General features: G+C 41.8%; 1 protein-coding gene across 1 annotated transcript; it reads right to left on the reverse strand.

Moving 5' to 3' along the window:
• Nucleotides 1–7,297: 7,297 nt before the first annotated feature.
• On the reverse strand, nt 7,298–19,318 carry LOC124286809 (cytochrome P450 3A4-like). The gene is made up of 10 exons (XM_046723243.1): nt 19,177–19,318; nt 14,985–15,081; nt 14,513–14,562; nt 14,125–14,221; nt 13,324–13,440; nt 11,079–11,167; nt 10,375–10,526; nt 9,899–10,035; nt 8,608–8,689; nt 7,298–7,518 (listed from the first exon to the last, which is right to left on the reverse strand). Exons 1-10 carry the CDS (start codon nt 19,245–19,247, stop codon nt 7,310–7,312), a joined length of 1,101 nt encoding a protein of 366 aa, XP_046579199.1. The 5' UTR covers nt 19,248–19,318; the 3' UTR covers nt 7,298–7,309.
• Between the last annotated feature and the right edge of the window lie 3,790 nt (nt 19,319–23,108).

Here is a 23,108-nt window from a genome sequence, read left to right on the forward strand (position 1 = left end):
AGGACAAATGATGACACAACACACAGAGATGAGACTTACATCTCCGAGGAGACAAATGATGACACAACACACAGAGATGGGACTTACATCTTCGAGAGACAAATGATGATACAACACACAGGATGGGACTTACATCTCCGAGGAGACAAATGATGATACAACACACAGAGATGAGACTTACATCTCCGAGGAGACAAATGATGACACAACACACAGAGGTGAGGACTTACATCTCCGAGGACAAATGATGACCCAACACACAGAGATGGGGCTTACATCTCAAGGGAGACAAATCATGATATAACACACAGAGATGAGACTTACATCTCCGAGAGACAAATGATGATACAACACACAGAGATGAGACTTACATCTCCGAGAGACAAATGATGACACAACACAGAGAGAGAGACTTACATCTCAGAGATACAAATGATGACACAACACACAGAGTGAGGACTTACATCACAGGGGAGACACACAGAGGTGGGACTTACAACACACAGAGATGGACTTACAACTCCGAGAGACAAATGATGACACAACACACAGAGATGAGACTTACAACTCCGAGAGACAAATGATGACACAACACACAGAGATGAGACTTACATCTCCGAGAGACAAATGATGATACAACACACAGAGATGAGACTTACATCTCCGAGATACAAATGATGACACAACACACAGAGGTGAGACTTACATCACTGGGAGATGCACAGAGGTGAGACTTACATCTCAGAGAGACAAAGATGACTCAACACATATAGATGGGACTTACATCTCCGAGAGACAAATGATGATACAACACACAGAGATGAGACTTACATCTCCGAGAGACAAATGATGATACAACACACAGAGATGAGACTTACATCTTCGAGATACAAATGATGACACAACACACTGAGGTGAGACTTACATCACAGGGAGACACACAGAGGTGAGACTTACATCACCGAGAGACAAAGGATGACAGAACACACAGAGGTGAGACTTACATCTCCGAGATACAAAGGATGACACAACACACAGAGGTGAGACTTACATCTTCGAGAGACAAAGGATGACAGAACACACAGAGGTGAGACTTACATCTCCGAGAGACAAATGATGACACAACACACAGAGGTGAGACTTACATCTCCGAGAGACAAATGATGACACAACACACAGAGGTGAGACTTACATCTCCGAGAGACAAAGCATGACAGAACACACAGAGGTGAGGCGTACATCTCTGAGAGACAAAGGATGACAGAACACACAGAGGTGAGACTTACATCTCCGAGAGACAAAGGATGACAGAACACACAGAGGTGAGACTAACATCTCCGAGAGACAAATGATGACAGAACACACAGAGGTGAGACTTACATCACAGGGAGACAAATGATGACACAACACACAGAGGTGAGACTTACATCACAGGGAGACAAATGGTGACACAACACACAGAGGTGAGACTTACATCTCCGAGAGACAAATGATGACAGAACACACAGAGATGAGACTTACATCTCCGAGAGACAAATGATGACTCAACACACAGAGGTGAAACTTACATCTCCGAGAGACAAATGATGACACAACACACAGAGATGAGACTTACATCTCCGAGAGACAAATGATGGCACAACACACAGTGGTGAGACTTACATCTCCGAGAGACAAATGATGACACAACACACAGAAGTGAGACTTGCATCTCCGAGAGACAAATGATGACACAACACACATAGGTGAGACTTACATCTCCGAGAGATAAATGATGACACAACACACAGAGGTGAGACTTACATTTCCGAGAGACAAATGATGACTCAACACACAGAGATGAGACTTACATCTCCGAGAAACAAATGATGACTAAACACACAGAGGTGAGACTTACATCTTCGAGAGACAAAGGATGACACAACACACAGAGGTGAGACTTACATCTCCGAGAGACAAATGATGACACAACACACATAGATGAGACTTACATCTCCCAGAGACAAATGATGACACAACACACAGAGGTGAGACTTACAACACACAGAGATGAGACTTACATCTCCGAGAGACAAATGATGACAGAACACACAGAGATGAGACTTACATCTCCGAGAGACAAATGATGACACAACACACAGAGATGAGACTTACATCTCCGAGAGACAAATGATGACACAACACACAGAGATGAGACTTACAACTCCGAGAGACAAATGATGACACAACACACAGAGATGAGACTTACATCTCCGAGAGACAAATGATGACACAACACACAGAGATGAGACTTACATCTTCGAGAGACAAATGATGATACAACACACAGAGATGAGACTTACATCTCCGAGAGACAAATGATGATACAACACACAGAGATGAGACTTACATCTCCGAGAGACAAATGATGACACAACACACAGAGGTGAGACTTACATCTCCGAGAGACAAATGATGACACAACACACAGAGATGAGACTTACATCTCCGAGAGACAAATCATGATATAACACACAGAGATGAGACTTACATCTCCGAGAGACAAATGATGATACAACACACAGAGATGAGACTTACATCTCCGAGAGACAAATGATGACACAACACACAGAGATGAGACTTACATCTCCGAGATACAAATGATGACACAACACACAGAGGTGAGACTTACATCACAGGGAGACACACAGAGGTGAGACTTACAACACACAGAGATGAGACTTACAACTCCGAGAGACAAATGATGACACAACACACAGAGATGAGACTTACAACTCCGAGAGACAAATGATGACACAACACACAGAGATGAGACTTACATCTCCGAGAGACAAATGATGATACAACACACAGAGATGAGACTTACATCTCCGAGATACAAATGATGACACAACACACAGAGGTGAGACTTACATCACTGGGAGATACACAGAGGTGAGACTTACATCTCCGAGAGACAAAAGATGACTCAACACATATAGATGAGACTTACATCTCCGAGAGACAAATGATGATACAACACACAGAGATGAGACTTACATCTCCGAGAGACAAATGATGATACAACACACAGAGATGAGACTTACATCTTCGAGATACAAATGATGACACAACACACTGAGGTGAGACTTACATCACAGGGAGACACACAGAGGTGAGACTTACATCACCGAGAGACAAAGGATGACAGAACACACAGAGGTGAGACTTACATCTCCGAGATACAAAGGATGACACAACACACAGAGGTGAGACTTACATCTTCGAGAGACAAAGGATGACAGAACACACAGAGGTGAGACTTACATCTCCGAGAGACAAATGATGACACAACACACAGAGGTGAGACTTACATCTCCGAGAGACAAATGATGACACAACACACAGAGGTGAGACTTACATCTCCGAGAGACAAAGCATGACAGAACACACAGAGGTGAGACGTTACATCTCTGAGAGACAAAGGATGACAGAACACACAGAGGTGAGACTTACATCTCCGAGAGACAAAGGATGACAGAACACACAGAGGTGAGACTAACATCTCCGAGAGACAAATGATGACAGAACACACAGAGGTGAGACTTACATCACAGGGAGACAAATGATGACACAACACACAGAGGTGAGACTTACATCACAGGGAGACAAATGGTGACACAACACACAGAGGTGAGACTTACATCTCCGAGAGACAAATGATGACAGAACACACAGAGATGAGACTTACATCTCCGAGAGACAAATGATGACTCAACACACAGAGGTGAAACTTACATCTCCGAGAGACAAATGATGACACAACACACAGAGATGAGACTTACATCTCCGAGAGACAAATGATGGCACAACACACAGTGGTGAGACTTACATCTCCGAGAGACAAATGATGACACAACACACAGAAGTGAGACTTGCATCTCCGAGAGACAAATGATGACACAACACACATAGGTGAGACTTACATCTCCGAGAGATAAATGATGACACAACACACAGAGGTGAGACTTACATCTCCGAGAGACAAATGATGACTCAACACACAGAGATGAGACTTACATCTCCGAGAAACAAATGATGACTAAACACACAGAGGTGAGACTTACATCTTCGAGAGACAAAGGATGACACAACACACAGAGGTGAGACTTACATCTCCGAGAGACAAATGATGACACAACACACATAGATGAGACTTACATCTCCCAGAGACAAATGATGACACAACACACAGAGGTGAGACTTACAACACACAGAGATGAGACTTACATCTCCGAGAGACAAATGATGACAGAACACACAGAGATGAGACTTACATCTCCGAGAGACAAATGATGACACAACACACAGAGATGAGACTTACATCTCCGAGAGACAAATGATGACACAACACACAGAGATGAGACTTACAACTCCGAGAGACAAATGATGACACAACACACAGAGATGAGACTTACATCTCCGAGAGACAAATGATGACACAACACACAGAGATGAGACTTACATCTCCGAGATACAAATGATGACACAACACACAGAGGTGAGACTTACATCACAGGGAGATACACAGAGGTGAGACTTACATCTCCGAGAGACAAAAGATGACTCAACACATATAGATGAGACTTACATCTCCGAGAGACAAATGATGATACAACACACAGAGATGAGACTTACATCTCCGAGAGACAAATGATGATACAACACACAGAGATGAGACTTACATCTCCGAGATACAAATGATGACACAACACACAGAGGTGAGACTTACATCACAGGGAGTCACACAGAGGTGAGACTTACAACACACAGAGGTGAGACTTACATCACCGAGAGACAAAGGATGACAGAACACACAGAGGTGAGACTTACATCTCCGAGATACAAAGGATGACAGAACACACAGAGGTGAGACTTACATCTTCGAGAGACAAAGGATGACAGAACACACAGAGGTGAGACTTACATCTCCGAGAGACAAATGATGACACAACACACAGAGGTGAGACTTACATCTCCGAGAGACAAATGATGACACAACACACAGAGGTGCGACTTACATCTCCGAGAGATAAAGCATGACAGAACACACAGAGGTGAGACGTACATCTCTGAGAGACAAAGGATGACAGAACACACAGAGGTGAGACTTACATCTCCGAGAGACAAAGGATGACAGAACACACAGAGGTGAGACTTACATCTCCGAGAGACAAATGATGACAGAACACACAGAGGTGAGACTTACATCACAGGGAGACAAATGATGACACAACACAATGAGGTGAGACTTACATCACAGGGAGACAAATGGTGACACAACACACAGAGGTGAGACTTACATCTCCGAGAGACAAATGATGACAGAACACACAGAGATGAGACTTACATCTCCGAGAGACAAAGGATGACTCAACACACAGAGGTGAAACTTACATCTCCGAGAGACAAATGGTGACACAACACACATAGGTGAGACTTACATCTCCGAGAGATAAATGATGACACAACACACAGAGGTGAGACTTACATCTCCGAGGGACAAATGATGACTCAACACACAGAGATGAGACTTACATCTCCGAGAGACAAATGATGACTAAACACACAGAGGTGAGACCTACATCTTCGAGAGACCAAGGATGACACAACACACAGAGGTGAGACTTACATCTCCGAGAGACAAATGATGACTCAACACACATAGATGAGACTTACAACTCCGAGAGACAAATGATGACACAACACACAGAGGTGAGACTTACAACACACAGAGATGAGACTTACATCTCCAAGAGACAAATGATGACACAACACACAGAGATGAGACTTACATCTCCGAGAGACAAATGATGACACAACACACAGAGGTGAGACTTACATCTCCGAGTGACAAATGATGACAGAACACACAGAGATGAGACTTACATCTCCGAGAGACAAAAGATGACTCAACACACAGAGATGAGACTTACATCTCCGAGAGACAAATGATGATACAACACACAGAGATGAGACTTACATCTCCGAGAGACAAATGATGACTCAACACACATAGATGAGACTTACATCTCCGAGAGACAAATGATGACTCAACACACAGAGGTGAGACTTACATCTCCGAGAGACAAATGATGAGACAACACACAGAGATGAGACTTACATCTCCGAGAGACAAATGATGACTCAACACACATAGATGAGACTTACATCTCCGAGAGACAAATGATGACACAACACACAGAGGTAAGACTTACAACACACAGAGATGAGACTTACATCTCCGAGATACAAATGATGACACAACACACAGAGGTGAGACTTACAACTCCGAGAGACAAATGATGACACAACACACAGAGATGAGACTTACATCTCCGAGAGACAAATGATGACACAACACACAGAGGTGAGACTTACATCTCCGAGAGACAAATGATGACACAACACACAGAGATGAGACTTACATCTCCGAGAGACAAATGATGACACAACACACAGAGATGAGACTTACATCTCCGAGAGACAAATGATGACACAACACACAGAGGTGAGACTTACATCTCCGAGAGACAAATGATGACACAACACACAGAGATGAGACTTACATGTCCGAGATACAAATGATGACACAACACACAGAGGTGAGACTTACAACTCCGAGAGACAAATGATGACACAACACACAGAGATGAGACTTACATCTCCGAGAGACAAATGATGACACAACACACAGAGGTGAGACTTACATCTCCGAGAGACAAATGATGACACAACACACAGAGATGAGACTTACATCTCCGAGAGACAAATGATGACACAACACACAGAGATGAGACTTACATCTCCGAGAGACAAATGATGACACAACACACAGAGGTGAGACTTACATCTCCGAGAGACAAATGATGACACAACACACAGAGATGAGACTTACATCTCCGAGAGACAAAAGATGACTCAACACATATAGATGAGACTTACATCTCCGAGATACAAATGATGACACAACACACAGAGGTGAGACTTACAACTCCGAGAGACAAATGATGACACAACACACAGAGATGAGACTTACATCTCCGAGAGACAAATGATGATACAACACACAGAGATGAGACTTTTATCTCCGAGAGACAAATGATGATACAACACACAGAGGTGAGACTTACATCTCCGAGAGACAAATGATGATACAACACACAGAGGTGAGACTTTTATCTCCGAGAGACAAATGATGATACAACACACAGAGGTGAGACTTACATCTCCGTGAGACAAATGATGACACAACACACAGAGGTGAGACTTACATCACAGGGAGACAAATGATCGAACAACACACAGAGGTGGGACTTACATCTCCGAGGACTGAATCTATCTCTTCTGACATCTTCTGTTGAACGTCGGGGTGAGTTGCCAAAATGTACGCCACGTACTGGAGAGTGCTCGCCGTAGTTTCGTATCCAGCGAGAAAGAACATGAATGCTTGGCCAATCATTTCATCGGTTGACATTTCTGACATAAAATTAAGAAATGAGTAGAGTACGGAAATATAGTTCAAAATGCCATTCTGAGTAGGCAGCAGTAAATGTTTGAACTATTTCTCCATACATGTCACGGAGATAGAACCAATGCTACCACTGTCAAGTCAGTAAAATACGCTGGGGCACCCTGTGGCCTTTAGAGAATGAACTTGAAGCATGTGAAGTTATAAAGCATGCGCATATTGTGAGAAGAATTACACAGAAACAAAACGACTTGTCTTTCTTTGTGCACTTTGAACCTTTCACGGGTAAAATGAATACAAATATGCATGACCTGGATTCCGCTCACTTGTTTGATTTCAATTTGCCAGATTATAACATGTTATATTTGAGATTACACAATTTACACTTTCTCAGTAAAGTACAGATTCTAGTACTTTTGTTGAGTTGAGTCCCATGCGGGATTCGAACCCATATCCTCAGAATCAGGCATTTAATCGCCAGAGCACAATCAGCTGCCTAAGGGACCGTTCATAATTTATAGTGTGTGTGTGTGTGTGTGTGTGTGTGTGTGTGTGTGTGTGTGTGTGTGATGATTTTTATGGAGAATCATGTACAATGTGAATGACCCCCCTAAATTTATGTACAAAGTAAGTGACCCCTCCTGCATGTCATGTACAAAGTTAAATATTTTTATGTACAAAATTGCTGACCCCTCTAGAAACGTGTACAAAATTGATGACCCCCCTACCTCCCCAAAACAAAATGGGTGCCCCCCCTTAAAATCAACATCACAAAAACACACACACAAAACACACAAACACACACACAAACACACACACACACACACACACACACACACACACACACACACACACACACACACACACACACACACACACACACCACATAAATTATGAACGGTCCCTAACCCTCTGTCCAATGGCTAATGGCCAATTGATAGATGTCTTGTTACTTCCGAATTAGCTGTCAGTAAATAACATCCTTCTGTTTCGTTCGCCAACCTTTTTTAACAATCGAGGGTCTTCGTTACACGTCTGTACCATTTAAACCAATCCTTACATACTAAATATGTACTGACTGTACGTCATGAACATACTCTTATGTGATTTGTCATTGTTCCCGTTTTCTGTGACGTCACTCTCAGCATTCAGCATCAGCTGGAGGAAGTCACCCCTCCGCTGTAAGAGGAAGACAAACAGCTGTTAAGCTGACTGTAAGTAACAAACACGGGTATATTACATTAGATGGAAAATGACACTGCTTTCGATAATTAAAGACGGATCCGAGCAGAATTTCTGTATATATATTTGTAAGTAAGCAACTGGTTCTTTAATTTGCTGAAAACATTACACGAAACGGTCACATTTGTCAGTGTATGCAAATATAGACAGGAAGCATTCCTTATTTTCAAATATATAACTAGCGTGCTTAGGCAGTTTGAGTTGTATACTCCTCAGGGAGCGGAGAAGGATTTCGGAAAGCATAGTCTTCCACTGTTCGGGGAACATCTAATGCATCAGTGTTTCACTGAGTTTGATTTAAACACGCATGAACTCAATTTTGAACTATCAAAAGCATTGCAAAATGATTTCTTTGTATGTAGTTTATTTATAACAACACTAAGCTAATATCACACGTGTCTGCTTTGTACATGCCACGTGTTCAAACGCTAATGAAAACTCTACATTGTTCGGGAAGGTCTGGCTGCCCTTGTGCCCTGTGTGCTTGGCATATTATCTAAATCACCATCATCAAGTTGTAACTACCCGATAGAGTGTGAACAGACTTACTCTAATTTTATCCTGGCTAGATGTTTATGTGTGCCAGACATCCACACTATGACTCTTTTAAAGTAATCTATACTACCCATCAAAAGTTTAGACTCACTGAAAGCACTCACTATATGTTATGTATATGTATGTGGTTACATCGAAGATGAATTTCTCCACCAACTTGGGGGAACCAACTGAAAACCTTATGCAGATGAATTGCACAAGGATGATGCTTCAAATTGCGAAAGGCATGAGCAAATGTCGTGCATGTGAACAGATTCGTTTTGGTGTAAAGTTTTGTTAAGAATTCGCCAATTTTCACAGATTTTAATCATTTACTGAACTCATGACAATAATCTTTTCAATGTTACGAATATGTTTTACAATACACCAGTTCATAACTAAACAGTACCTTTAAACAGTATGGAATATTTTGCAAAAAGCTAGTTTAGAACAGTGGACAAGTACTATGGCTACATTTACACTAGTGAGTCTAAACTTTTGATGGGTAGTATAATTGGTGACGCGCTTGAAGGGATCAACGAGACTCCCATGCACTGTCCCCATCACTGGCTGAATATTATATTATAGACCCGTAAGATCAAATATACCTACACGTCGGTCTTCCTCCGGTTCTTCCCGCCTTTGCTTGATCATATCTTTCGCAGTCTTCTCAAAAATATTCTTAGATGCCCGAGGTATCGATGAAAACCCTAGTTTTGCTAGCAGTGGTTGCACACTCGGAAAGATCACTGAAATTAGGTGAAAACTGTGTCAGTTTCAACAACTAGGTTTTCAGTTTGGTAAAAATAGCTGAACAAGACTGTAGAATACTTTCCGTGGTTGACGAAATTGACCATTTTGCTAACTGAGGATCAGTTTAAATTATTGGGTTATCGAAGCAAATCAAGGATTGACGAATAATTGAATTTATGGAAGCAACCAAAACATTAGTCTCACAACTAAAAATCTACATGTGTTTCTTTCTAAAACACAGAATACATTGCGAGAAATTCTAGAACTTGAAAATTACTTCGTTTTCCGTTATTTAATCAGGCAAGAATTGTTTTCAATGAAATATTGACACTCACGTGCAATGAACAGCACTGGGTTTGCGAAAACATTAGTCTCAAATACTTTCTTGGCTGCTGTTATGAAACCGCTCTCACGGTTATTTTGGGACTGGGTGTCGATGCCAAAAGCGGTGCTGGCGATGGAATCCATGGAAAAAGCACCAAAGTAACTGAAACAATATTCCCAATGGCAAATCCAGTACTGACGCGCATGACAGCAATGGTGTAATTTAACCAATCGCCTGCGTGAAACTAGTTGACCAGGTTCCTGAAAGTCAGGATTGTGAAAATTGTGGTTCCACCAATACTTGGAGACATGAAAGACGAATGACAACCTACTTCCATTGTTTAGCACAGACAGCAGTACATTACCTGTTGGTCATGGTCGACTTTAATACTTGGGAAGTAGGGGAGGACTGTTTTTTCTCTACATTTTCATAATGTGACGTTGTGTGATGATTGAACCTTTTGAACCACTTATCGGGGTCCCAGAACACACTGGTTTCATAGTCCATAAACCTGTTGTTTAACACTCTGACAAACACTAAAACTGATATCTTTTTCGTTATGCCGAAGGATACAAATTAAATACAGGTATATTTCATTTGCATCACATACAGACATACAAGCATACTGCGCCTAAACACACCGCTAAAATATGGATGCCAAACATCAGGTTGACAGACCATAGGACATCCAGCATATCTAGATGAACATCTTACGTTTTCACGTCTACGGTTTCCCCTGACTCGGCGGCGGCAGCAAAGTTATCGGTTAGTTTTCCAGCGCATGTGTTAAGTCCCGCACACATCTGTAACAAAACAGATTTATACTATTAGCCGAACACATACACAAGCTAGCGAATTACGCTTCCCTTTTACCTACTTGTATATGGGCTAAGGATGGCAAGAGGATCTTCAGCCGTTACATGGAGAACGAGATCTAATGTTTTTTTAGAAGGCAGTTTAAGGGTAGGTCAGTCTGCCGAGACCCCGCAATTACTCGTATCTGTGCAACGTAGTACAGTTAGGGGTACCTGAAATCTGTGATCGAGACGCATGAATATAGGTTTGTCAAACCCTTCAACACTTGTAGCCTTCCTCCCTTCTCTCCATTCCGTGATGTAACTCAAATGCTGTTCAAAGGTGGCGTTACACCAAACTCACTCACTTTCATAAAGACACATGCTCAAGTTTTGTCAAAGGTACATTCAATATAATCAGTTTTTGCGAGGTAATACCTGAAATAAGCATCTGCGAATACAGACCAGTTCCATCTTCTGTAAGTACATATTTTACATGACTTCCTAATATTTTAAAAGTATACTTAACCTACATGGTAAAAGAAGATTATGATGCGCAGTTTGGATTCACCACCAAACCACAGGGGCGTGTCACGCTAAAAAACAGCGTTAGAAAGACATATAGGTATATAGACCCTACCCTAGTACTATATAAAAGGAAAGGGGTGTAACCACAGGGGCGTGTCACGCTTAGAAACAGCGTTAGAAAGACATATAGGTTCATAGACCCTACCCTAGTACTATATAAAAGGAAGGGGTGTAACCAGAGGGGCGTGTCACGCTTAGAAACAGCGTTAGAAAGACATATAGGTTCATAGACCCTACCCTAGTACTATATAAAAGGAAAGGGGTGTAACCACAGGGGCGTGTCACGCTAAGAAACAGCGTTAGAAAGACATATGGGTACATAGACCCTACCCTAGTACTATATAAAAGGAAAGGGGTGTAACCACAGGGGCGTGTCACGCTTAGAAATAGCGTTAGAAAGACATATGGGTACATAGACCCTACCCTAGTACTATATAAAAGGAAAGGGGTGTAACCACAGGGGCGTGTCACGCTTAGAAATAGCGTTAGAAAGACATATAGGTACATAGACCCTACCCCAGTACTATATAAAAGGAAAAGGGTGTAACCACAGGGGCGTGTCACACTTAGAAATAGCGTTAGAAAGACATATAGGTACATAGACCCTACCCTAGTACTATATAAAAGGAAAGGGGTGTAACCACAGGGGCGTGTCACACTTAGAAACAGCGTTAGAAAGACATATAGGTACATAGACCCTACCCTAGTACTATATAAAAGGAAAGGGGTGTAACCACAGGGCGTGTCACACTTAGAAACAGCGTTAGAAAGACATATAGGTACATAGACCCTACCCTAGTACTATATAAAAGGAAAGGGGTGTAACCACAGGGGCGTGTCACGCTAAGAAACAGCGTAAGAAAGACATATAGGTATATAGACCCTACCCTAGTACTATATAAAAGGAAAGGGGTGTAACCACAGGGGCGTGTCACGCTTAGAAACAGCGTTAGAAAGACTTATAGGTATATAGACCCTACCCGAGTACTATATAAAAGGAAAGGGATGTAACCACAGGGGCGTGTCACGCTTAGAAACAGCGTTAGAAAGACATATAGGTATATAGACCCTACCCGAGTACTATATAAAAGGAAAGGGGTGTAACGACGGAACCACCCCCTCCCCAATCAAAGTTAGATTTCACCACGAACACTATTTTTAAGACCCCGTCGACCCTACGGATCGAAAGCGAGATGATTTCCCTACAAAATGAGCTATCAATGGTCACAATCGGATCATTATTTCAAAAGTTATACGTCACGACTCACCGAAAACAGCTTCCTCCGCAATTCCAAAATAGTGTACGTGGTGAAATCTAACTTTGATTGAGGAGGGGGTGGTTCCGTCGTTACACCCCTTTCCTTTTATATAGTACTCGGGTAGGGTCTATATACCTATATGTCTTTCTAACGCTGTTTCTAAGCGTGACACGCTCCTGTCGTTATATCCCTTTCCTTTTATATATTACTAGGGTAGGGTCTATGTACCTATATGTCTTTCTAACGCTGTTTCTTAGCGTGACACGCCCCTGTGTCATCAGCTGACATCAATGACGCCGACTTGGCGTTGTGACATACCCGTCGAAGCTTGACCCCGCTGAATGTTGGACTGACGATGTTGCGTAGTCTTCTCCATGTTTCCCCTTGCACATTGAACAGATTAGTGGAAAGTGGGAAGTCATCGAGTTCAAACGACTGGAAATATTCAAATATACAATTAAAGGTAGCAGCAGCCTGAACATGTCATGTGAACACCGTGTTACCATATTTGCCTCTAACCAAGTGGGATCTCATCCCGATACAAACTGATTTTAATTTTATATTTGTCCGTGAAATACTCTGGCTCACGGGTTTCATCAAAGAGCCACAGGTCCGAGACCTGCATCACCTTGGTCTGTCCAAACCTTTCCTACATCAAGCCAACATGCATTTATGTGACTAAAATATTTTCCCAAATGCGCTTTGTTCGTTTGCTCTTACCCAAGGATCATCCATGAAATAGAACAGACCACATGGTACCTATAGCCCTAGTTCTACGAACATTGCTCCTTTAAAGCGGCAAACGACCGCATATGAACATGACAGCAATAACAACTGATTTTGCCATACCTCCTCTTAGTGAAACTCCATGACGTGTACAAAAATTGATGAAACCCACCCCATCCCTTACTTGCCCATAACAAAATGGGTGCCCCCACCTTCCCTTACAATTATCACCATTTCCCCTTAGCCAAAAATTATGAACGCTTCCTAGGATATATATACATACATTTGCTGTATATGCCGACAACATCTCAATCTGAGGATGCCGTTGACAAAATTGCCTATTTGCTAGGAACCCGTTCAGTTTGTTTTCACCACCGACTGTCTGCCACTCACCAATCTGTCAGTGAAGGTCTTAAAGTCCTTTACCAGGACCTCCTTTAGGATATCGGGGTCGAACACGTTGACCATGGGAAGGCCTCCTAACCAGAATCTGAAAAAAACCTTGATGACATTTCAGCTGACTTTAAATCTACAAAGTCATGAGCTTGAATCCCCCATTTTATGCTATTTAAGACGGGGGTAATGATTAAGGAAATGTAGTAAATGATAACACAGATGTCTGACCAAAAAGGTTATCCCCACCCCCGCCCCCTCTCACAATCACCCTTCCTCCAAAAGGACATCCCACCTCACCAAAACTCACAATGTAGAAAAAAGAAACTGTATAGATTGAAGCTAATATACAGAGTATTATCGTGTTATTTATGGATTTATACAATACCCGAATACGTCTCCATACTGCTTGCCCAGTTTGTTCTCCAGGTCGAAACCCTGCAACATTAGTTTAGATAAAGCCTACTAGCACAACAAGCAATGGGTTACACACAGGTTATAGATGACTGTTTAATGTAGTGGCCGATCAAGCTTGACAACGGTATAATTATCTCACCTGAGGAACAAAGGAAACCTCTTAGTTGATGTTGATACACAAACATCTACATTTCGTAGAGATTATTTCCATTAATATACTTGGTCATCTTTTAACTTTTAGGAATACATGTTCACATAAAAACGTCAATTTTCAATTCATGGACCAGTGTTACATTAGTTTTCCGTTAAAATTTACTGACCACTCCACGGAATGGTGGGGAGAGTAAATGTCTGGGAACTATAATAAAAATTCCGTCCAAACCAAATGTTGAAATATACATATTAATATATAGACCGAAGAGCTATGGCTCCTAATTGCCTACATCTCTCATGGTACGCCGAAGATCCCCTAAGTAGATGTCGGGTTCTGGACCGGGAATACCAGCGTTCCTCATCAAGCGGAACCGCCATTTACCATATCTGGAGAAAACAAGAGCGATCAGCATCATTTCCTATTGAAATGAGGAATATACCATTGGGTCATCCAGCCCGGATTTAATCGTGCTACAGTCGTGATTAACCACGACGTGATTAACGGGATTCAAGCAAAGGAATTGTCTTAATGACGATTGCTGTCAAAATATATCGAAATGAACTGCTAAAAGCGCCTGTGGGTTTCTTACTTTTCTTTAAAAATGTATGTAATCCTCGTATATAGTCTTTGTCAGGTAATCTAAACGGCTGAGTGGTATTAGCACTAACTACATCTTTGATAGAGTCATTAAAACACAGATATGGTTATAACCAATGATCCATACTGAGATCCTGAGAAAGTAGACACTCCGCTAAGTAAACAAAATGTATGTAAGTTGTATGGGTGATATGCAGAGAAAAGAGAACGTAGATTGTCCAAATTTTAATTATCTGTTGAATGTGTTGTTTGCCTATAAAACCAACATTTTATATTCTGTTTGTTGCCAAAAGAACACAGGTATCAGTCAACTACATGATCATATACAGGGGCGGACTCAGCTTCTGAGAAGGTGGTGTGTGTGCGTGTGTGTGTGTGCGTGCGTGCGTGCGTGCGTGTGGTGTGTGCACCTTTTTTCACGAGAGTTTCAATGGACATTTAATAAACTTTCAACAAAGTTGTAAACATGTCAAGTTCTAGGATTGGCATTATAAGATTAACATTTCACATTACCGGTACCGCAGTGCATATTCAGAGTTAAAATCATTGTTAACCCCAGAAATGTATATATCTTCCCTTGCTTACAAAATAGATTTGAGAAGAATGTTATGTAAATTTCGCTGTCTTTCACATAAGTTAAATATTCAGCAGTATCGGTTTAATAAGAATGTTGATAGAAATGCATTAGTCTGCTCCAAGTGTCAGTTACAGCAAATTGAAGATGAGTATAATTGTCTGCTTATTTGTCCTTATTATGCAGAAACTCGTCAGAAGTTTATTCCATCTCACTATCATGTGGACCCATCATTTTTTCAAGTATTATCAATTATTATCATCAACTAATGAGGAACATATATTATCCTTAAGTATTTATCTAAAAAGAAATCTACCAATATGAACTATAGATTTTCCACAGCACTGTAACTCGACCTTATCTTGTACCTCTGTGCACAATATCTTTGTACTTTAAATGTACTTTCGGCCATGTGGCCGCCTTACCGAGATATATTGTCACTTGTAATAAACTTTCAGGACAGAAAGGGAGTGCGCACTCTTACACACACACGCACGCACGCACGCACGCACACACGCACACACACACACACACACACCTACCTCTGGATCCGCCTATGATATGCGAGGGTCGATCAAAAAGTACGGAGCCTAACTATATTCTCGATGTTCAATGTTTGAAAAGCTACCATTTTATTTTGAAGGAATCGTTAGCAAAGCCATATCCAAAATTTCACATGTGTGGGTAATGTGGTTAACCAGATATTTGTCATCACAACACATTGGGGTATAATATTTCTAACAAAATTGCAGAAAATGAAAAACAATTTGTCTTTTGGTACCTCTTGGATAATGGTATTGTCTCAGATAATGTCATATAAAATATGTTCAGTATAGTATTGGGTGACTTCGCGTCATGATCAACAGTCAATGATTTCGATTGCCTGATTTATATTTAGTCGGGGGTTATTTTTTAAGGACACCCCCATTTTAATCTTTCAAAAACATTGTGTCGAGACATTCAAGTTGGCACTGTTTACAATATATTGTGAGTTGACACTTGTGTGACCAGTCAGTATGTAGTTTGAATGAGCTATGCCCTTACGTTACGTCATCTGAAAGGGGGATGGATAGTGTCTCCAAACCAAGCTCTTTCACTCAACATGAAGGTGGGAGTCTCTTTAACAAGCGATTGTAATTTCAAATTGCTGTTTTATGAACTTTAATATCTAAGTGTGATTCTAGGGGACTTCTATCAATCGCAAACACACAATATATTTCTTGCATATTTTGTTTCCTGAAGTTTTTGATGCATTTATTGTAGCTTTTGCGTTTTTTGAGGGTACCAAGATAAAAGGTAAAACGAAATGGGGATCGTGAGACTGGAACATAGCAAAACCAAATTGCTTGAGCTTGACAAATAATATGTAGAAAAATAAAACAAAAATAACTGCATTTATATCGTTTTCTTGGTGATTCTACATACTTTCTATATATGTTCGTATATGTTCATTTACAGAGTGACCAACCGATTTCCATTAATACCTAACATTCATGCAGTCAAGTATCGATAAAGCCGGATTAAGTGAGGGGTGGTGGTTGACATTGTCAGGTATTTCTATATACATCCTTACTCTATAGTACATTACAGATACAATAAAAGTAAAGCGCCATAGGACGAACTATTCATGAGATATATGTCCTATTGAAATCATTAGAAAGGCAGTATGTTGACGGTTGCATGCATGAACTAACTACCGAGTGTAAACAATATGTGCAGAGCGTCTGGCTTGTATTTGGCCCGTCTGTTTACACTTACAACTCTTATAACAGCAATGGGAAAGTTAGAACAGTGAAATACCTTCACTGTGGATACTGGGGTCGAAACTTCTCTCGCGGAAAAAGACGAGCAGAGCAAAGTAACCTTTGCTGTTATCGGCTGTTGTTTACAAATTATGCTGTCCCTATAAAAGTGTTTTTTTCATTGATAGGCATTTTAGAAGTTGTAAACGTGAAGGAAAAGCAATTTCTATGGATAGTCAGCTTCCTCATTGCAGTGAGTGCGACGTTTCGGTGTAAGTACTAACATAATAACCTGCCCACTAACTCACTCGCTGGCTACAGATGAGAGCGTAGTAAATACTGGCCCGCCTTCCTTTGTCCTGTGCATGACGTAGCGCTATACAGTACTGGCGTGATGGAAAAACACACACGTTTGTCTTTCTAAATCTGATCAAAACACGACGGACTTTAGCCATCACGTGTGTTAGGATATAACGTCGCACTATCGTGGGCATTATATGAACCATTTATCCATACACACAAGTGCTTCATAATTATATACAGAAAGGGAAAAATCATACCCATTTAAATATAACAATATTCTTGAGTCCCCCAATTCTATAAAGCCCGGATATTGAGTTGACAGTCCAGATGCGCGCCCATATCACTCCTACAACTTATATACGAGTACTTCCCATAGCCTGTCAAGATTTAAAAGTCTCAAAAGTGAAACGCGAATTTCGACTGACTTTGGAAGGAGACAAAACATATTATGTCTAACTGCATCTGTTTTGCAAGAATGTAAGCAATGAAGTGTGACTGTTTAGGGCCGGTAAGTTCCGAAGCATTGTTTGTAAACAAAGACTTGTACCCGACAGCCTACAATAGTTCGGCCTCTAACCTGGCTTCTAGTATGTTCTGTACCCGACAGCCTTCAATAGGTCGGCCTCTGACCTGGCTTCTAATATACTGAACAAAAGTAATTAGGGATATATGTAACTTTTGAAATTATGAATAATGATCTATTTATGCATTGACACACTGATAAAATATCAATCTTAAACATACAAAAATCCCTAACTTATTTTGTCCAGTATATATACTGTACCAGACAGCCTTCAATAGTTCAGCCTGTATCATGGCTTCTAGTTCGTATTGTATCCGTATCATCTTTGAATAGGTCCGACAACATGGCCTCTTGTGTCACCTGTACTCTGCCAAAGCTAAATCTCACTACACAACCTGAGGATATCAATAGCATGGCAATATTCCAGCCAGATCCCGACGGAGTCAGCAGAGGAGAGACCCCTGACCCGGCCTTGGACACCCGTCACAATAATCCGACCTCGGGTACACCTGCACCTGCAATATACTTCTCTCCCCAAGCCACTATAGCACCACTAAACTTTGAACGTGATTTCTAAAAACCTTGAGGCCCATGAATCGTCCGATACTGTACACATTTGGATTGTACACAGCCACTTGACACTATTCTTACCAAGTCGACCAACTGTCGGTGATCTGTCTCCAACATACACAACAACTGATAATCATGTGACAACTTTGTAATCAAATGATGCATTACTTACATGTATACAAACACCAGGAACCCCGCGAGTAGAGTCAGGGGCAGGGTAATATCAACACCCAGGACCTCCATTGCTGGGGTAGTATGTGGTGGCTCGCAGTCTGTCTGCCCTCACAAGCCGTCACCTGCGCAGTGAACTGTTCACTGTACCAACAGCTCGGGGTCGTCTCAAACTGGGTCATGTTAGGAAGAAGAACATTTTATTTACATGCACAGTTCATTTTCATCCGCTTTCACGAGAGTTTCAGTTGTCATTTAATAAACGTTCAGGACAAAAGGGAGGGGTTGCGCGCATGCACGCACACACACACACACACACGCGCTCTGGATCCTCCTATGTACTAGTACGCCAAGTCTCAGGGGAAACGCTGTTTTCAAGCCGTAATGTAAACAATCTAAATACAATTTCGGAACATACTCGCATTCTTCAGTGAGTCCGATGGGAGTAGGTCAAATCCTGCAGCCTTTCCACGTTTATCACGTGCAACTGCGTTTTCGACCTCTGTCTTAGTAATTGGATAATCAAGGTCACAGGTGTCGATTGCGGAGACCGTCGTCACTATGTTATTGTCGAGCTCACGACATACCTTGTGGAAATGACGGAGGTGTTATCCACACACAGGAAGCTATAATCACCCTCCCTATCCGTTGACAACACTCCATTGTGCAATGGATACCGTTATATCTATCATTAGCAAGGCTTTACTTACCTACGGTATGCCATAAGCTGGGGTAGCCACATCCACTTGAACTATAGACGAGACGCTACTTCTCAATCAACTGATACGATGGTATATGCGTAGCAATTTATCAAAACATTTTCTTTCAGAACATACGATCGCTGAAGAGCTTTTGTTCTAATTTGGAACTTATAAAGTAACCACAGTTTTTCAGAAACACAAACCTTGTCCCACTGACACTGCAATTCTGCACATCACAGAGGTTTGTAAAAGTTTTAAGGCAAAGCACATTTATGTAATTCTGTATGCATAAGTGAGACAGAATCTGTATAGGCTGCACTGATGTCACAGCTGGTATAGTATCAGTTACCTTCACAATGCACTCTTCATCCTGTAGACAAGAAGTAGACTAGGTATCTTACTCTTCACATACATTGGCGGATCCAGGAATTTGGAAAGCCGTGCGTGCGTACGTGTGTGGATCCGCCAATATATGTTAGTGCAGTGATGTACCAACATTGGTACGAGCTAATCTACCTGACAATTGACCCGTATTAGCATCTATGAGTACCGCCCACTGGCGCTTGCTAAGTTGCCATTGTGAGCGAAGGACCCCAGGTTGCCCTGGATCAAGTGTAGTGTGACTTTCTACTCCGACGTGAGATTCTTATGAGCAACTCGCGGAATCAATTTCATCGTCATGTAATGCACGTGCACTAGCCTACATCTGCTCTACCTTTCACAAACCAAATGGGTTTGCTCACTGCCGGTCGTTACGACTGACTGACTGACTGAGTTTAGTTTTACGCCGCTTTTAGCAATATTCCAGCAATATCACGGCGGGGGAGAATGGTCGTTACGAGACATAGTTATCAGGGGCGGATACAGCTTTTTGAGGAAGGGGTGGGTGTAAGTTTATTTTCACCCGTTTTCATGAGAGTTTCAATGGTCATTTAATAAACCAGGACAAAGGGGGGAGATGGGAGGGGGGGGGGGGCCTTCGGAATGCGCACCCGTGCACACACACCCCCACACCCACCCCCAAACCTACTCTGGATCCGCCTATTGTTTTATTCGCTTGTATCATAACCGCGTCAACATAGTCTCTTCCTCTCAAATGCAATGGGATAAGTAACTAGAATGTAACTTGATGTGATATATATTAGTCATGACATAATTATAGCAGAAATATTTGACTGACGGGTGTTTTTGTATCACATATTGTCTACAATCTGCATTATCTGTCCAGTAATACTCGGAGTATGTACATTTCCCGACGCACACGTACTGTGGCGTAATTTCCCCTCAAAACTGGTGAGGTGAGGTGAGGTGAAATGGGGTTTTACGTCGTACTTGAGAATATTTCGCTCATATGACGACGTGCATGCGTGTGTATGTGCGGCTGCTTGTACTAGCCCAGACTTAAGCTGGTTTTATAGTGCTAGCTCACTGACATACCATGCCGCAGTTAACCATGAATACCCCACTCAGACACATTATACTGACTCCGAGCCGACCAGTCTTTGTTGTACCTATTAATGCCGAGCGCCAGACAGAGATCAACGCGACCGGGGATCGAACCCGCGACCTTCCGCTCTCCGGGCGGACGCTATAACCACTACGCCATGGAGGCGGTCTATGGTCATAGAAGAAAAACATGATTTTCGAAGAGTTTATACACAATTAATGTTGTACAAACACACGTGAATGCACGTCATTATAGTAGTGAAACAAAGAGCGCTATTTCATCTCAGCAAACTAACACAGTCCTTGTTTACGAACTTATTTACAAAGTGTTGACATAATACGCACAGATAACGTTTTGAGACAACCCCTTGTGTTCATACGTCACTTGTAAACGATAGTCTCGTGTTCGCTCGGCCGTGAGGTCTGTCGTCAGTTGCCTGGAAACCATGGAGTAACTGTAATGTTGTCAGGCTTGTTTATCTGCTGTGTGGGTTCGGGCTCGCCCCATTGGTCACAAACCCTGTTTGTAGATACCCTGTTTGTAGATACCCTGTTTGTAGATACTTTGTCTGCCAGATACTCTGTTGATATCCTGTTTGTCCGATACTCTGTTGTTATAAATATAAATACAATGTTTGTCCGATACCTTGTTTGTAGGTACCCTGTTTGTTCGATACCCAATTTGTAGATATCCTGTGTGTAGATACCTTTCTTGTAGATCCCCTGTTCGTCCGACACCCTGTTTGTCCGATACCCTGTTTCTAGATACCCTGTTTGTCCGATACCCTGTTTGTCCGATACCCTGTTTGTAGATACCCTGTTTGTCAGATACCCTGTTTGTAGATACCCTGTTTGTAGATACCCTGTTTGTAGACACCCTGTTTGTCCGATACCCTATTTGTAGATACCCTGTTTGTCAGATACCCTGTTTGTAGATACCCTGTTTGTCAGATAACCTGTTTGTCAGATACCCTCTTTGTCCGATACTCTGTTTGTCCGATACCCTGTTTGTAGATACCCTGTTTGTAGACACCCTGTTTATAGATACCCTGTTTGTCAGATACCCTGTTTGTCCGATACTCTGTTTGTCCGACACCCTGTTTGTAGACACCCTGTTTGTAGACACCCTGTTTATAGATACCCTGTTTGTAGATACCCTGTTTGTAGACACCCTGTTTATAGATACCCTGTTTGTAGATACCCTGTTTGTAGATACCCTGTTTGTAGATACCCTGTTTGTCCGATACCCTGTTTGTAGGTACCCTGTTTGTAGATACCCTGTTTGTAGATCCCCTGTTTGTCAGATACCCTGTTTGAAGATACCCTGTTTGTAGATACACTGTTTGTCAGATACCGTGTGTGTAGATACCCTGTTTCTCCCATAACCTGTTTGTAGATACCCTGTTTGTACATACCCTGTTTGTCCGATACCCTGTTTGTAGATACCCTCTTTGTAGATACCTTCTTTGTAGATACCCTCTTTGTCCCATACACTGTTCGTAGATACCCTGTTTGTCCCATATCTTTTTTGTCCGATACCCTGTTTGTCCCATACACTATTCGTAGATACCCTGTTTGTCCGATACCCTGTTTGTCCGATACCCTATCTGTTAGATACCCTGTTTGTCCAATACCATGGCTGCAGATACCAATTTGTCAGATACCCTATTTTTCCGATACCCTGTTTGTCCGATACTCTGCGTGTAGATACCCTATTTTTCCAATACCCTGTTTGTACATACCCTGTTTGTCCGATACCCTGTTTTTCCGATACCCTGTGTGTAGA

The sequence above is a fragment of the Haliotis rubra genome, unplaced genomic scaffold (genome assembly GCF_003918875.1).
Source record: "Haliotis rubra isolate DU_JTF1 unplaced genomic scaffold, ASM391887v1 Scf391, whole genome shotgun sequence".
Taxonomy (NCBI): Eukaryota; Metazoa; Mollusca; class Gastropoda; order Lepetellida; family Haliotidae; genus Haliotis; species Haliotis rubra.

What these genes read in the sequence shown, in the direction of transcription:
- LOC124286809 (XM_046723243.1), bottom strand. Translation starts at nt 19,247, where the DNA reads ATGGAGGTCCTGGGTGTTGATATTACCCTGCCCCTGACTCTACTCGCG. An exon ending in AGACCTTCACTGACAGATTG is followed by an intron (nt 13,441 to 14,124) that starts GTGAGTGGCAGA and finishes GAATATTTCCAG; the next exon opens with TCGTTTGAACTCGATGACTT. An exon ending in GAAACCGTAGACGTGAAAAC is followed by an intron (nt 10,527 to 11,078) that starts GTAAGATGTTCA and finishes ATATTGTTTCAG; the next exon opens with TTACTTTGGTGCTTTTTCCA.